The 14,469-nt window shown below is 34.7% G+C and overlaps 1 protein-coding gene across 1 annotated transcript in view; it reads right to left on the bottom strand.

Moving 5' to 3' along the window:
• The window catches only part of abca12 (ATP-binding cassette, sub-family A (ABC1), member 12), an 84,277-nt gene that overhangs the window by 66,819 nt on the left and 2,989 nt on the right, over positions 1-14,469 (bottom strand). Inside the window, 10 exon segments of the mRNA XM_016520190.1 lie at positions 1,332-1,463; positions 2,300-2,403; positions 3,808-3,926; positions 4,541-4,734; positions 4,866-5,039; positions 5,595-5,668; positions 5,789-5,913; positions 7,558-7,726; positions 13,558-13,651; positions 14,207-14,288. Of these exon segments, the coding sequence (XP_016375676.1) occupies positions 1,332-1,463; positions 2,300-2,403; positions 3,808-3,926; positions 4,541-4,734; positions 4,866-5,039; positions 5,595-5,668; positions 5,789-5,913; positions 7,558-7,726; positions 13,558-13,651; positions 14,207-14,275 (1,254 nt within the window). The 5' untranslated portion in view covers positions 14,276-14,288.

Consider the following 14,469-nt stretch of genomic DNA (forward strand, 5'->3'; position numbering starts at 1 on the left):
CTCTCAACTACAACACAGGTTAGTAAAGTTTGGAAGTGTTATTTAATATGGCTTATTTCTAAAAAATAGAAAAGCAGATATTTGTAGATACCAATATATGACAAATTTACCTGTTCAACAACTTTCCACGTATTTAACCCTTCAAATATCAGGCCCGCTTCCCAACTCCAACAATAGGAGGCGGTGATGTTTTGGTCACATAAAAAGGTACGAAAGTCTGCCTCGTTGAACAGCACTAGAATCTGAGAAGGTCAAAATATGCATGAGTGTGAATGATTGTGTGTGAATGATTTGTGTTTGTTTATACAAACTCCTAATCTTCTAACAATATAAAACAGATGAGCTAGTTCTCTGAAAACCTAGCCTGCGTAGGCAAACATTAGGGCATTATACGCCAATCCCCATGTGAAAAATGTTGCAAAATATCTTTTGTGAAAAGTATTTGTATTGTGCGTCATTTTGTCAATTTATGCAATGTAAGTCATACAATAACTAAACGTATCAATCAATAGTTTCATGTTAGAGTATCATGTCGTTAAATTAGCAACACGCTAACACCAAACTCTACTGAAATCAGCTGTAATACTAAATTTATAAAGAAGAATTACTAAATACAACTTTTGAACAGAATATTCATATTGTGCATCATTTCTAATCATATTGTATTTCTACATTTGTGAAAAATTGTGTATATTGAATGCACATTAAATGCTAACTAAGAAATTAGCCATAGCAAAACAAAACAAAAAAAATTATCTTTAAAATGTTATTTCAATCAATGCCATTTCGACCACAGAATAATATTAAACGCAACACATAACTTAAGATGTGGTGAATGTGGCACTGGTGGAAATATTCATGCCATTTAGAAAAATAAATAATAATAAGACAATTCTCTTTTGATGCATGTATATGCACAGTTGGATGTAGTTTGTGAATATCAGTTAGAGGGTGAAAAAATGTTTCAAATGAATTTGTTTTCTCAAAGTCTATGGAGCTTTTGGCTTTATACACATAGTTTAATAAATACTCATATTCTGAACAAGGAACCTGCACTGAGCAGCCATGAGAGGCCTACTTTTTTTAAATCAGTCTCAGTGCAGCTAGCATGCTGTTTTGTGTTTAGACTGAGCTGGTTTCCTAACATGCGCAGCAGATGTTTGTGTGTTTTCCCACAAGACAGTAAGTAAGGAGGAGGAACCGCAAATGAGAGTTTCACACCCTCTCAACTACAACACAGGTTAGTAAAGTTTGGAAGTGTTATTTAATATGGCTTATTTCTAAAAATAGAAAAGCAGATATTTGTAGATACCAATATATGACAAATTTACCTGTTCAACAACTTTCCACGTATTTAACCCTTCAAATATCAGGCCCGCTTCCCAACTCCAACAATAGGAGGCGGTGATGTTTTGGTCACATAAAAAGGTACGAAAGTCTGCCTCGTTGAACAGCACTAGAATCTGAGAAGGTCAAAATATGCATGAGTGTGAATGATTGTGTGTGAATGATTTGTGTTTGTTTATACAAACTCCTAATCTTCTAACAATATAAAACAGATGAGCTAGTTCTCTGAAAACCTAGCCTGCGTAGGCAAACATTAGGGCATTATACGCCAATCCCCATGTGAAAAATGTTGCAAAATATCTTTTGTGAAAAGTATTTGTATTGTGCGTCATTTTGTCAATTTATGCAATGTAAGTCATACAATAACTAAACGTATCAATCAATAGTTTCATGTTAGAGTATCATGTCGTTAAATTAGCAACACGCTAACACCAAACTCTACTGAAATCAGCTGTAATACTAAATTTATAAAGAAGAATTACTAAATACAACTTTTGAACAGAATATTCATATTGTGCATCATTTCTAATCATATTGTATTTCTACATTTGTGAAAAATTGTGTATATTGAATGCACATTAAATGCTAACTAAGAAATTAGCCATAGCAAAACAAAACAAAAAAAATTATCTTTAAAATGTTATTTCAATCAATGCCATTTCGACCACAGAATAATATTAAACGCAACACATAACTTAAGATGTGGTGAATGTGGCACTGGTGGAAATATTCATGCCATTTAGAAAAATAAATAATAATAAGACAATTCTCTTTTGATGCATGTATATGCACAGTTGGATGTAGTTTGTGAATATCAGTTAGAGGGTGAAAAAATGTTTCAAATGAATTTGTTTTCTCAAAGTCTATGGAGCTTTTGGCTTTATACACATAGTTTAATAAATACTCATATTCTGAACAAGGAACCTGCACTGAGCAGCCATGAGAGGCCTACCTGATCGAGAGGAATCTTGATTTGGTTGATAAGGTCCTTCACGTCTGAGTTGAGTAGAACAATGCTGCTTGGGGTCACGACATCACTCAGTTTGAAATACACATCTATTTAAAACAAGAGAAAAATATGACTTTTGCACTTTTTTTGTGACTTTTGCACTTTTGACCAACACATGAGAGCTCTTCTGTGAGTATGCAGGCTGGCAGACAGCATTCTAAAGCACTTGAAAGTTGTATGTCTATGCACATTTGGGGGAATGTGCTGGTCAAAAAACCACAGTGTTAGTTAAATCTGAAGAAATCTGAATACATTTCTGTGTCAGTATCATCACAAATGGATTTTTAAAAAATGACTGTTTTCAAACTGGTTTCCTGAACACTCCCCCTTCCTCCCAATAGTCAAACAACCAGATAGCCCTGCCCTAAACTCATACGATTGGACGAAAGCAACCTATGAATGTCTTGCATATGCATATTGATGCATATTAAACAGGGGTCAAAAAAAGCACTTTAACAATGAAAAAATTACACCCTTCAGTTTTAAGTACTCAAATAATAAAATACACTTAGCTTTCTTCTCTAAGAACAGGCTGTAATTGTCGTGTGATCATTTTTCACCTTGCCAAGTAGGATGCTCACCATTTATAAGACAGGGTGTGGTGCACATCGAACACGTAGTCTGGACTGGTTTTGACAATTGACTCATTGGTCTCTAAATCCCATAATAATCAACATCTCTCCTAAAATAGTAAGCAACCTGGCAGCCAGTAACCTGGAGTTATAAACCTTACTCAACGGCAGAATGGTAGTAACCATAAAAGGTTCATGCCAGCAATGTTCTTTTTAACAACCTTCCCTGTTTATCCTTACCTAATGGGAAAAAAATCTCATCTAACAAATTCAGCGTGTCCAGAGGCACTATAATGACATTTGATAAAAATTGTGCTATGTGGTACAAATATTTATTTAGTCTTTCCAAAGCCCAAGGTCACTTTACAAAGTTAGATGAAAAATGCGCGTGAATTACTTTTATGAACATATATATATGTATATATATATATATATATATATACTGTATATACATAAATACATAAATAGTGTGAATCACTTTTATGGTTCTTTAAAAAGGGTTACTTTTCTGTCAGTTTGTTGAAACTTGGCAGTAGCTAGTTCCTGCATGCTTTTGTTTAAATGGGTGTAGATAGATAAATAAATAAATACTGGCATAAATACAGGTTTGGAATATCATGAGGGTCATCACAGCACATGTTGCCCTGGTTGAAACTTTCCTGACCCATGATTTCCTTAAAACGAGGCATGTACTGATGTCTAAATACTGAACGTTTCCTTGTAACAGGCTGACTGATCACCAAAAAGTGCCAATACAAAAAAATATGTGAAACTACTTTCAGTTTAAAATAGGCATTGTCTTGTAATTAAAGAAATGATAGGTTGCCACAAATACCATGCAGTTCACCAAGCATGTCAAACAAGTCATCTTCAACACACCTCTCCCTTTCCAATCACTCATGTAGTTGAGAAAGCCAATGCCTTTAGTGATAACTGGGTTTGTGACATCAGTAGAGATGTTGGCCTGAGGGAAAGTCCTCCGAAGAAAGGTCAGGGTACTAAATGCAAAAAAGAGAGGCTGAGATTCTTTGCAACCAGTCAATAAACACAAACATTACATCTAAGTAAGCATGTAAGTCACGCATAATGGGAAGGTGTACTGTTGTGAATATACACATCAGACTGAATTTGTAAAACCAAGCTGGGCACCCACATACTAATGTGGTTATGGAATTCCCAGAACCAAAAAACATGCACAAGAAGTAAATAGGCACTGAACTGGCTGAACTTTCCAGTGCACAATAAATACATACACAAAGTGAAGCCTTCAGTGTCACATGATCCTTCAGAAATCATTCTAATATGCTGATTTGGTGCTTAAGAAGCGTTTCTTATTATGTTATCATTGAAAACAATTGTGCAGCTTAATATTTTTTGTGGAAACCGTGATGCAATTTTTGTTTAAGGGTTATTTAATTAATAGAAAGAGAATAGCATTTATTTGAAATAGAAATCTTTTGTAGCATTATAAATGTCTTTACTGTCAATTTGATCAATTTAATGCATCTTCACTGAATAAAAGTATACATTTATTTAAAAAAAGTCTGACCCCAAACATTTCAAAGGTGGCATATGTGAGCAATTTTTATTTAAACAAGTTCTCAAAACTCACTTCTTAAGATTTTCCAACTCCCCTGCTCCAACATTTAATATCTCTTCATCTGTGGGCATCAAGAAGAGATCAGGCAGGCCAAGCAGGAAGTCCCACACTGACGTCTCCTGTTGAAGCATATCTAGGACCACCACAGTGCCTCCAATCGATCCCAATATTTCTGTCGGGTTACTGAGCAGCATTTCTGTCAGCTCCTGGCGACCCACACAAGTAAACAGATGAACATCAAAGGGATGTCTAATGATTCACTTAATGTCTTCGACATTTGTGGGCATAATGTGACTAGACTGAAAGATTATGAACAGTGTGGGAGGTCTGACCCCACCTGGTTCAGGGTGAGTAAGGATGCTTCCAGAACAGTGTCATCGGAACTGCAGAAGTTTATTAAGCCTTTCGTAAAGAGATCCTGGGTACTGGCTGATGTGTTGATGGCAGTCATGGAGAAGCTGCATAAGGATTTTTTCAAGACATTCACAGATTCCAAAACTGACTCCATTGTCTACAACAAAGAAAAAAAATCAATGAAGTAAGTAACTGGACATTGAAGAATGTTGATATTTTGAAGAATGTTGGTAATGAAATGGTTGCTAGTAGCCACTAATTTACATAGTATGGAAACAAATACTGTTGGAGTCAATGGCTACCAGCAACTGTTTGGTTACCGACATTCTTCGGATTATCTTCATTTGTAGCAGAAAAAAAAATCATACAGGTTCGGAACAACATACGGGTGAGGAAATGACGACAAAATTTTGGGTGAACTATCCCTTTAAGTAGCCATATTGCTTAAAATATACATTCAAATGATAATGATTACTTTTTAATGGACCATTACAAAAAATACACAACAAACTTTGACTACTGACTATTACCAAAAAAAAAAAAAAAACTTATATGATGATATTTTGTATTATCTGTAAAACTCATTAAAATTATTAAAAAATAATTCACCTTTTATTTATTATCTCCTAAAAATAAAATAAATCTGGTATATATACACACACACACACAAAAAAACATGGATATGTCAAGAATCAGAACACTCATCACTAACCTGATCAACCAGTGCAGTGTTGTTAAAAGTATCCATGACTGAAGTCACATTGGGAATGTTTTGAGAGCTGGAATCTTAAAAAAAAAAAAAAAAAAAAAGGATAAATAACATAGTTAAAAAACAGAAACTGATTCATTATCAATTATTTAACACTGAGTGGCTTTGTTTTAAAAGACTGATGAAAGTGTACATACTGAGCATCCTGTCCCATAGCTCTAGGAGCTCTGGATTTGATGCATCCCTTTTAAGGATTGAGTGAACCAGTCCTCCCTTCTGTAGATGGGCCAGTGGAGGGAATCCATGAAGCAGTGTTGGTAAACTGAAATATAAAGAGGACCATGGGAATATACAAGAAGTATAATTAACTATAATGAACTAAAATTAAACTATAATTAAACTTTTGTCAAAGGACAAACTATAGTGTTGTTACTAAAATATAGCATATGGTCATATACTCTCAAAATATGTTAAATAACATAGTTATGTACACAACATAGACATGTAATGTATGATTATAAATGCTGACATTTTTGCACAAGCCTAAACAAAAAAGAAACGGGATAGACAGATGATTGAAAACCATACGTCTCAGCATTATTTAATGATAACTAGGTGAAGGATTATACAAACAAAGTCGTGTGAATTCAAACCCTCCTACACAGTATGAGCTGGTAGTGAGTTTGTTCATAGCACACAAAGAAATTGAATTAATAAAAGGAAGTAGAAAAGAAGGAATGCTGCCATTGGGAGTTTCTGCCACCCCCTTATTTTTAAATGTATGTATTTTTTCAAACACTCAATAAAATCTTCTGTGTTGTATGTTAAAGCAAAATAGTGTCTTAAAGCCTTTTCTACATTTCTTCAACCTTCATTAAACTATGAACTAACTAAATTACAAACTTTAATGTAATATTTACTCTTTCACTGTTATCTATTTTATTTTGTTTTAGTTATTTCATTTTACTTTATAGAGGCAATTCCACTGAAAAATGTTAAACAAACATTTTTTTAATTATTAAATGTAATTAATACTTTTTTAAACTTTTAGTTCATTTATATGTTAGTCTAATATTAAAGTTTTATTTGGAAGCAAGGGGACCAAATGCTAACCCAAATGTAAGGAAAAATATTGACATTTTTTTTCTCCTTTTGTGTTTTACAAGGAAGAAACCGTCATACAATTTTTGAGCAATGATCATGACAGAGATCAATTTAAAGCAAATTATCTTAATTATCTAATTTTAAACAATGTAATGTTTTCTACCACAGTGCTTTAGACAAACATTTTTTAACCTATAATCATGCAATTTATTTTCAAAAATATTTTTAAGTAGCACTTTTTAAGTAGTTATATTTACAGTATGTTTTTTGTGTGTTAAAGGAAAATAACATGTAAAAAAGTCCATTCTTCTTCACCAAACATTCTTCAGCAACAATGACCCAGCAAAGGTTTTGAATACAGAAAATTTCATTGTTGACTCAACCTGGACATGATACACACAGCAGTAAAAGAACTTTTGAACAAACAGGTTTAGTCAACATTTCTCTATACAACAGTCAAACGCTTTTGCTGATCAACTGATCAAATAAGATAATTCTTAGCTTTATGAATACCGACTAGGCCAAAGGGAACAGCAATGTCACAGGAGGTGCAGTATTTTGCCATGAGGTCCATTATCATCTCATCAGTGATGCATCGACATACAGGTGTGGCCATTGTCATTTTGAACTGAGACATCTTTATTAGACATCACATAGCATTGACATACAGCACATGACATTAGGGTGCTGGCTCATAAATATCACCGTTACTGTACACATCTGATCATCAATCATAATATACCAAATATTGACATCCAAAAAAAAAAACAGACCTCAGACTTTCTGAGAATATGGTGCTACATGAAACAACTGTTTCTGGAAATGTGTTATTTTTTACAGTGAGCGAGATGCCATGCATTACCTGTGAGATTCAGCATCCCTGCGGTGACGATGACCCGTGTACCAATACGATTTGGACTGTCCTTCTGTTAGGTAGGATTTGTTGGTGCATGTACTGTCGGTGTTACACATGAGTGTCTGCAGGAAAGGGAAGAATCCGGCGCTCGGAAGATTTCTAGGTGCCACATAGCCTGAAAGAAACAGTGCAGAGTTAGTTTTAAAGGAATAGTTCAACCAAAATTTGCAGAAAATGATGTAGAATGTAAGATGTACATGAGTTTGTTTCTTCATCTATATAGATTTGGGGAAATTTAGCATTACACCACATGTCAGAAGGAGAGTCCAAACAACTGATAAAAATATCACAATCATCCACAAGTAATCCACACGACTCCAGTCTATCAATTAATGCCTTGTGAGGTCCATTTTTGTAAGAACAGATCCATCAAGGCATTTTAACTTTAAACAGTCATGTTAATTATAATAACTACTGCAGCGTTGCTATTCCAGAATATTAGGCCTATAAATCCTGCATCAATTCAGTCTTGTATTCTGTAGTTTACAGAAGCAAACAAATTTAAAGTATAAGCACTGACACCGCAAGGCAAGCTGCACTTTATCTCAGTGTTTGATAGTGCAGTTTGTGAATCAGAGGCTGCTCTTTTAAGTCCTTCAAAGGCTTCAAGACTATGATGAGTTTGGTCAATTAATAAAAGTAACTTTCACAGAAGGCTAAAAATGTTTTTCAAAGTTTTATCTTTTTGATAACATGACACACTAAACGTTGTAATCACACTTGTGATTGTACACTTTAAAGGGATAATTATGAAATGTAAAAATATTATTTTTTGTCTTTTGGAAGCAGCATTCACATCCATTTGGCTCAAAAATCTCAAGGGGAACGTGTACCATTGGTTTGAATGGGCATGATGCAGCTGATTGCAAGGGGAAAATATTCCATCATTAACTGGAACATTGTCGGATATTTCATAGTGCTTTCCATCATTTTGACAGATAACAAATATTGTTTTTCTCTGCTTTAGAAACATTCCAGTAAATACTACTGAAAAGGATTTGCTGAAGTGACACACATAATTTAAAAACCAGTACACTTGTTTAGAAAATCCCACATGATTTTGTCTTGAAGTAATGTTCATATTGAAATCTTTGATATCGGATTGCAGACTATAGTCTTTTGTCAAATTTGAGCAGACTTTGTGGCACTGTTTGTCCTCTGAAACTCTAAGAAGAGACACATTAATACTGTAGATACTTTTTCTCAGGAGAAAAATCTGAGAATCAGACCAGAAAATGTCTATGTTCGTTCTTCACTTAATCTAATCGCTGTCTGGAGAAAAACAATTCTCAATCATGTTTTATCAATTTGGGTTGGTTTTTCTCTCCCCAGAGAGGGAGAATATTTGATTTTCCTGTCTGGTTTTATGGTATAGGACTTTCATAGAAACAAACATAATGCTTTGAGTTAAAAGGTACATAAACGTGATCACTTAAAAGGTTTCATACTGTAGGATTATTGACCTTATGCAATGTTTGTCCAGCAAACAGTGTTTGAATGAACCAAAACCATAGAGAAACTATGGAGAACGATATAAAATAAACATGACATATCTCTCCTTAGGGTGTAACAAGTATACAAATTATTTATAGAGAAAGTATCATGAGGAAATACTGACTGTTGCATTAAGTTAGTCATTTACATGTAAGTTTAATAACAGATGTGATTATCGTCATAACCAAAAACATTCTCCTCATATTCATAAAGAATATTAACTTTAGGCAAACTATTCCTTTAAAGTTGCTTTTCTTCCAACCAATATAATATATATATATATATATATATATATATACATATATATATATATATATATTTACATACATACAGTATATGCGGTGGTGTTCTGAAATCAGGTGGCAACGTTGTTGTTTTTTTAAATCAAATGTAAATTCTGTCCCAGTCACCTTTTCTTGGTTAAATAAACATTACTTACATTATCAGAAAAGGAAAAAGAAAAAGAAGCAACAACTCTATTATATTTTTACATTAACAATGTAATCAATATTCAGTTTATTAAAGCCAAGTATGAATCTCATCAAGTTAGAGTTTTTAAGCATTTTGCATTTATTCCAAAATAATAACTCAAGGCAGTAACAATTTAAACAATATATTTTATTTGTGAACTTAAGTTCAGCTATTCTTTTTAATAGTTTAATAGAATTTTTCGGATCATCAGTCATCAAAGCTCTTTAAATATTGGTCAAAGACACAGAGATATTTACTTAACTTTATTTCACTAAGCTGATTACTCACTAAAAACTCCCACACAGGGGATTTCAGATGTTAGGGGGTCAGAAATGTCAATTGTTTGGGGGGGGTGGATTTTTAAATTTTTGCCATTTTTATCACAGAATAAAGCAGAAAATAGCCTATATTTTATGGTTTCTAAACAAAAGCTACTGTAATAAATTATATGTCAATTAGCACTGCATTATTCATATATTTTATTTATTTATTACCTTAAGATGACTTGAAAAAACACATATAAACCATATATTGTCGCAATCGTGTGTTTATTGTCTTCACGTTTCATCACGTTTTCATCAAAACATTTCTGCTTTTTATTCAGCTTAGCTACAGCGATAGCCGGATGCCTTTGTCCATATTAGGACTTTCCTGGCACGTCATAAGTTATTACTTCTATGAGGCTGTTTTGGACTTTCTCTCTGGCTTCAAATATGAATGAATCATACACTGCATGACAGCCGATCACAGCCGAACATAACCAGTCATATCCAATCATATCGTGATGAAGGCATTTCCTCCTCTGACATGACTTTCCCCCATACATTCACAATTACCCCCCACCACCAATTAACTCACCACACGCTTTAGGGCAGGGTTCCTCAAATCTTTCCCTAGCATTTATTTATTTATTTATTTATTTAAAATAGCATTTATTATGATGTCTATACACTGCAGAGTGTAGCTTCAACCATGATCAAACTAACCTACAGTACCTGTGATTTTCTAATGACCCTGAAGACATTGATTAGCATGTTCAGGTGTTGTTTTATTTTTGTGCTAAATATTTTTTTCTCATCCAATATTTTGAGGAGGCACTGCCTTAATTGCCTCCTTGGAGCAAACACCCCTGATATATATCCGCTTGCTGTATTTCTCACAGCAAGTATCATGGCAGACACCCAAATCCACCATAATTTTATAAATAATGTTTCTGTGTCACGGAATGTAGTTTTAACAGTTTTTTAGGTGAGAATGTATTTGTTTAGACTTCAAAAATGCAGTTTGTTAATAAGGATAACGTCTATTTGAAAATTTGCTTCAACGTTTTCTGAGATGTGAGCTCCATGGAGTCAGCAGCCGTTCAGCGCTCATGAACCCACCGAGAGCAGCCTTACCTCGGTCAGTTCTTCTGGAATTTGCCGCTGGCTCTGATGTCTATAGTGGTTAAACATGAGATATAATTTGTTTTGGGCAAATCTAACTGGCAGTCTTTGGTCACATTAATCTATTATTTGTTCCAGAGCAAATAGTTTTGGCTGAGGGCAAAGTCTCATAATGTTATATCTTATATAACTTTAACGCTACATATCAGAGCGCTACCTTTGTACTTTTGATTTAATTGCCTAGCAACTTTTATGATGGCTGTTGTTGTTGTTGTTTATTAAATATTATTATTCAATAAATAATATTTTATATAAATAATAGTAGTATTTAATAATAGCATTTATTATTGAGAAACAGTGTGTTTTGTGATGGTGATTTTGGTTACATTATTCCGCCATTAGATGGAGACAAGAGACTGTTTTTAAGAGTGTGTCCGCAGTAAATACTTTTATACTGAAAGAGACTAAAAAAGGGTTGTAAGGAAGTTATTTTTACTTTCAACAACATCTTGTAAGACGCAGCCAACAAATGCAGTGAGCAGCGCTGTCATCGGAAATCACCCTTAACAGATGAACAGGCAAACGACAAAGATATCGCTTTCCTCGGCAGACATTCAAACTAATGTTTTATTGTGAATATGAGATTGAGCTGAAGAATAAATGCTGTATCAGGTGCAGGTAATCTCACTCACTCAGTCCATCGCTCTCTCATAATACTCTACTCTACATTATACAGTGAGCTTTTAATACAGTAATACAATAAGCTTTTAATGAAGCAACTCAACATTCCTTCGTTACTAGTTCTAAAATGACGTTTGCGAATTAGTAAGGGACACTTGAGCTCAGCTGTTAAACTGTCAAACTGAGAATTGAATCTGTGGCGGAAGGAAGTAGTTCTGCACAAAAGAAGGTTTTGAAGACACTCCGTTGTTGTCTTTTTTATTTACACACCTGTGTCATCGAACTGTTGTATAAACGCAATATCACACTTGTAGCTGTACGATATATGGCTGTATATCATCATGCTGTGATTACCTGGCTGCAGCCTCGTGCCTACGGCTGTATCACAGCCGTGCTGAAATACAACCAAATCGTACTGCTACTCTTGTGATATTGCTCATATGCATCTCTCTCATATCAAAGTAAAACACACCAACAAGAATTATTGCAGAAGTTTACCACCAATCCCCAAAAAAATATGTTCTAAGAACATTTTGCTAACGTTCCTGTTAAGTTATAAAAGTTTCTGAATGTTCACTGAACTTAACGTTTATAACGTTTAAAAGCATTTTTCTCGGTTATGTGAATGTTAGAGGAAATATTAAAGGTGCAGTAGGGCATTTTGGAAAATGCTAACTTTAGCCTGATAGCACTGAAAGCGTACGTCCCACCCTCCCTGCAAATCGCCGTCCAAAGCCACGCCTCCTGAACGCGCACAGACCAGACGACCAGAGACAACATTACTACAATACATCGTGTGTCATTCACCGGTGAGAAAACTTTATAGTACAGTTAGTAACAGTACTACAATACCAAGGAAGGAAGGAAGGTCAGGTTGTTGATGTTTGCCTGCCATGATTCTCGCTCTGTCTGCACAGCGTACGTGAACGTGCTGATGATGTATCCTGGCTGCACGAACAGGGTGCGCAGAGGTAGGCAAATACATATTTTGACAGGCAGGTAGGAAAGCCTATCATAATGTTCGGACCAAAACATTTTGATTGGACAAACATTTCTTGGTCCTATGCTGTCAACAGAATATATAAATACATTTAGACCACTTAACTTAATGATTGCTATCGGGATGTGAAGAGACTTTCAACCAGCACCTATTGCACCTTTAAGGGTACATTCAATTTTATAATTTTGCAAACATTATGGGAAAGTTACTTTTAAATGTTCTCTAAACCATCTGAGACTAGTAAGTATTAAGCTCTGAGGACGTTCCTTGTTAGTTGGGAAGCTTTAGCACTTGTTTTCTCACATTATCAAATGAGTTTTGAGTTTCTATGGATACAATTAGACAAACAGCGAGTCTGCCTGCACAGAACGGTGCAAGGCATAAGAGAGCTACTTATAGGAAAGACCAGGCCTAACAACTCAATACTCAAGAGAGAGATGTGAAACAACAGAAAACTCCCAAAGGACAGCCAGCTTAAGAAGAAAGATTGCTTAAACATCACAGAATACGTCTTTTTACTAGTTTTACTAGTTTAAATAAATCCAGGAAAATGAAGTAAGATATGTTCAACTGCATACAGAATCTCCATCAAATCATGAATCAAACCTTCAACAATGTTACTGTTCCTTGCAAACACGTTTCACTGTACGGAAGTTACAGCACATTAAGTGCAATGACAGTCCCAATGGGATAACCTGAAAATAAGTGTTTTGCTCATGAGCATAACAGTAATAAAGCAGGATTGTGAACGCCACAGCTTCTGACTCAGACCTTCTCAGGATTGAAGCCACAATCTTTATGTTTACACCAACTCTAACCTTCAGTCACTGTCACGCCACTGAGATCACAACAAACTTAGATACTTAGATGACTTCCTTTTGCAGTCTAAATATAGGATGGTACAGTGGTACATACATGAGTCTTTGAGTTTTGGAGGAAACTGTGAACGGGTGATCGCCAAGATAATAAAGATCACAAGTGGCCAGACAAGGAGAGCCAGCGACCAGGCCTGAAAAAAATCAACAAACAAATGTGCTGTCAGATTTTCCTGTTGGTTATATTGTACATGGTTATTAATCTCAGTATAAATTGGAAGGATTACTAATAAAATTATGGTTACATATATAGTTCACTTTTTTAGATATTACTGTTTGTATGTATTTATGTAAAACCATCTGAACATATCATAAAATATGCATATATATATATATATATATATATATTATGGTTTTATGTATATGTATATATATAAGGTTTTAAGGACACAGAGAATATTAAAGTGATAATGCACAGCTAATATAATGATAAAGCAAAGATAAAGAGTTTAGAAACAGTGCCCCGGAGTGTTAACTTAATTTTATAACAGCAATATGCAACCAAATCAGCTAACCAAACGTGTACAGTATTTGCTTTTACATTTTAAAATTCAGTATGAAAATATATGTTATGTGGAGTCTGTATCCTGAATCCTGAACCTATAGAGCTCCACAGAATCTGGGTATCAGGTCTTTATTGTTGTTGTTCAAGTGTACAGGTACAGGTACAAGTTTACTGGTTTACTCACTGGCTGCCGGGTGACACTCAGGCCATTCTTCCAGAGAAGTAGTCTTAGTTGTTGTAAGAAGGAGGCCATCAGAGGAGAGGTGCTGATATAAATGAAAGACAACAGTAAAATTCAGAAGCTCCACAGTGGGTATCAGGTCTTTATTGTTGTTGTTCAAGTGTACAGGTACAGGTACAAGTTTACTGGTTTACTCACTGGCTGCCGGGTGACACTCAGGCCATTCTTCCAGAGAAGTAGTCTTAGTTGTTGTAAGAAGGAAGGAG

This window comes from Sinocyclocheilus rhinocerous, unplaced genomic scaffold, assembly GCF_001515625.1.
Source record: "Sinocyclocheilus rhinocerous isolate Xijiao unplaced genomic scaffold, SAMN03320098_v1.1 scaffold449, whole genome shotgun sequence".
Taxonomy (NCBI): Eukaryota; Metazoa; Chordata; class Actinopteri; order Cypriniformes; family Cyprinidae; genus Sinocyclocheilus; species Sinocyclocheilus rhinocerous.